The sequence below is a fragment of the Nannospalax galili genome, unplaced genomic scaffold, assembly GCF_000622305.1.
Source record: "Nannospalax galili isolate Female #2095 unplaced genomic scaffold, S.galili_v1.0 scaffold2123, whole genome shotgun sequence".
Classification (NCBI taxonomy): domain Eukaryota; kingdom Metazoa; phylum Chordata; class Mammalia; order Rodentia; family Spalacidae; genus Nannospalax; species Nannospalax galili.
In genome coordinates, this window is record NW_008349266.1 from 78943 (window position 1) to 80885 (window position 1943).

General features: G+C 39.7%; 1 gene segment (V, D, J or C); it reads left to right on the plus strand.

Moving 5' to 3' along the window:
• Nucleotides 1-448: 448 nt before the first annotated feature.
• Nucleotides 449-966, plus strand: LOC103744780. The segment is given in 2 exon segments: nt 449-497; nt 704-966. Coding segments are annotated over 2 exon segments (312 nt in total).
• Nucleotides 967-1943: the final 977 nt, after the last annotated feature.

Genomic DNA, 1943 nt, shown 5'->3' on the forward strand with positions numbered 1-1943 from the left:
CTCCCTCGCTCCCCCCCTTCCTTCCTTCTTTCCTTCCTTTCTCTTTCCTTCTCCTCTTGCTTTTTTCTCTCATCATTGTGATTTTCTAATATGTTTTATTCTTCTTCTAGCATTGTCAATCTGAGATAGCTTTCCTAACATTTATTTAAAACTCAACTAATTGAAATATGCCTTGGATTTTAAACTGAAGCCTGGCATTAGAACTGCTAGTAGTTTGTTGCTTGAGAACTGATAACTGATCATTTCCTGTCATTACTTAAGTTTTCTGTGATGGCATTTTGGGTTGTTGATTTATATCAAATACTTTCACACTCACTGCCCCGGCAATTTGCATTTTTATTTGCTGGTTGCTCTGCATAGGTCCCTCCAGACCAGTCCAGGTTCTTGAATTTATAAACAAAGCTCTTGCAATGAAACTAAACTGCTTCAGACAGGCAGAGGCAGCAAGATGGTGTCACAGACACAAGTCCTCATATCCCTGCTGCACTCGGTGTCTGGTGAGAAATTTAAAATATTACAATCTTTTCAGCGTCACATCTTTGTATAAAAGAACCACAATCTGTATTAGGGTATAATCTTTCTTAAAAAAATAATATACCGATAAAATACTATAACAAGACCATTTAAATGTCAATTTAAATGTTTATATTGTAAAATCTGATCTTTGATGTAATGTATGATCATTGTCTATTCCTGATTACAAGTGCCTGTGGGGAGATCGTGATGACCCAGTCTCCAGCCTCCCTGACTATGTTAGCAGGAGAGAGAGTCACCATCAGCTTCAAGTCCAGCCAGAGTCTTTATGATAGCTCAGACCAGAACTACTTGGCCTGGTACCAGCAGAAGCCAGGGCAGGTTCCTAAGCTGCTAATGTACTGGGCATCCACACAGGAGACTGGGGTTCCTGATCGGTTTACTGGCAGTGGATCTGGGACAGATTTCACTCTCAGCATCAGCAGGGTCTAGGCTGAAGACCTGGCAGATTATTTCTGTCAGCAGGATTATGACTTTCCTCCCATACTGCTTCACACTTGAACAAAAACCTCTGAGGGTTTCACCAGCTGCTCAGACCTCACACAGCCAGTATCTTGCATACTCCCCCCATCTGCCAAACTGCCGGCATGTCTCTCACTAATGAGGAAGTTTTTAGAGCTCAGCAAAAAATAAGTTCAATTTCTCAGGTTTTTTTGTATGGAATATTTATATGAAAATTCAGAAAAGATCAGGTATTATATCTTTCTAATTCTTATGCAATAATTTACCACAAAATTTGTTGCTTAAACATGAAAATTATTCTTTTTATAATTATGGAAGTCAGAAAGAGATTTTAGGACTTCACGGACTGAAGAGAAGGTGGTGACAGGCTGCAGTCCTGTTTGGAAGCTCTAGAAGAGAGTATGTCTTTTGCTTTTCCTAGCTCCTAGAGTTCTTCACTCCCTTAATGGTGTCCATTTCTTCCTTTAATTTTTATAAATTATTTCAGTGTTTTATTGTATATTCATCTCTCTCTTCCTCTCTCTATTTGTGTAGTAGTATGCGTGCATGTGTGCCATGGTTTGTTTATAGAGGTCAGAGAAAAACCTCTGGGACTCGATTCTCTCCATCTACCATGTGAGTTCTGGTGATTGAATTCTTGTGTACCATCAGTCTCAGTGGCAAATCCCTTCACCTGTGGAGCCCTCTTACTGAAACTACAATTCTTTCTTGGTATATGCTCTTTGTACATAGGCTTCATTAAAGCAGTGTCTCTCAAGTATACTATATATTTTATCATAGCCGCCTAACTTCCCCATTTCCCCTTCTTTCTCCTATTAAACTTCTCTCCTCTAGTCTCTCTTCTAATTTCATTTCCCCATGTGCATGTCTCAGTCTCTGTTGCTTTCTCTGTCTCTATCTCTGTGCTGGATAGCTTTAATGTCAACTTGACACACCTGGGTTGAGGG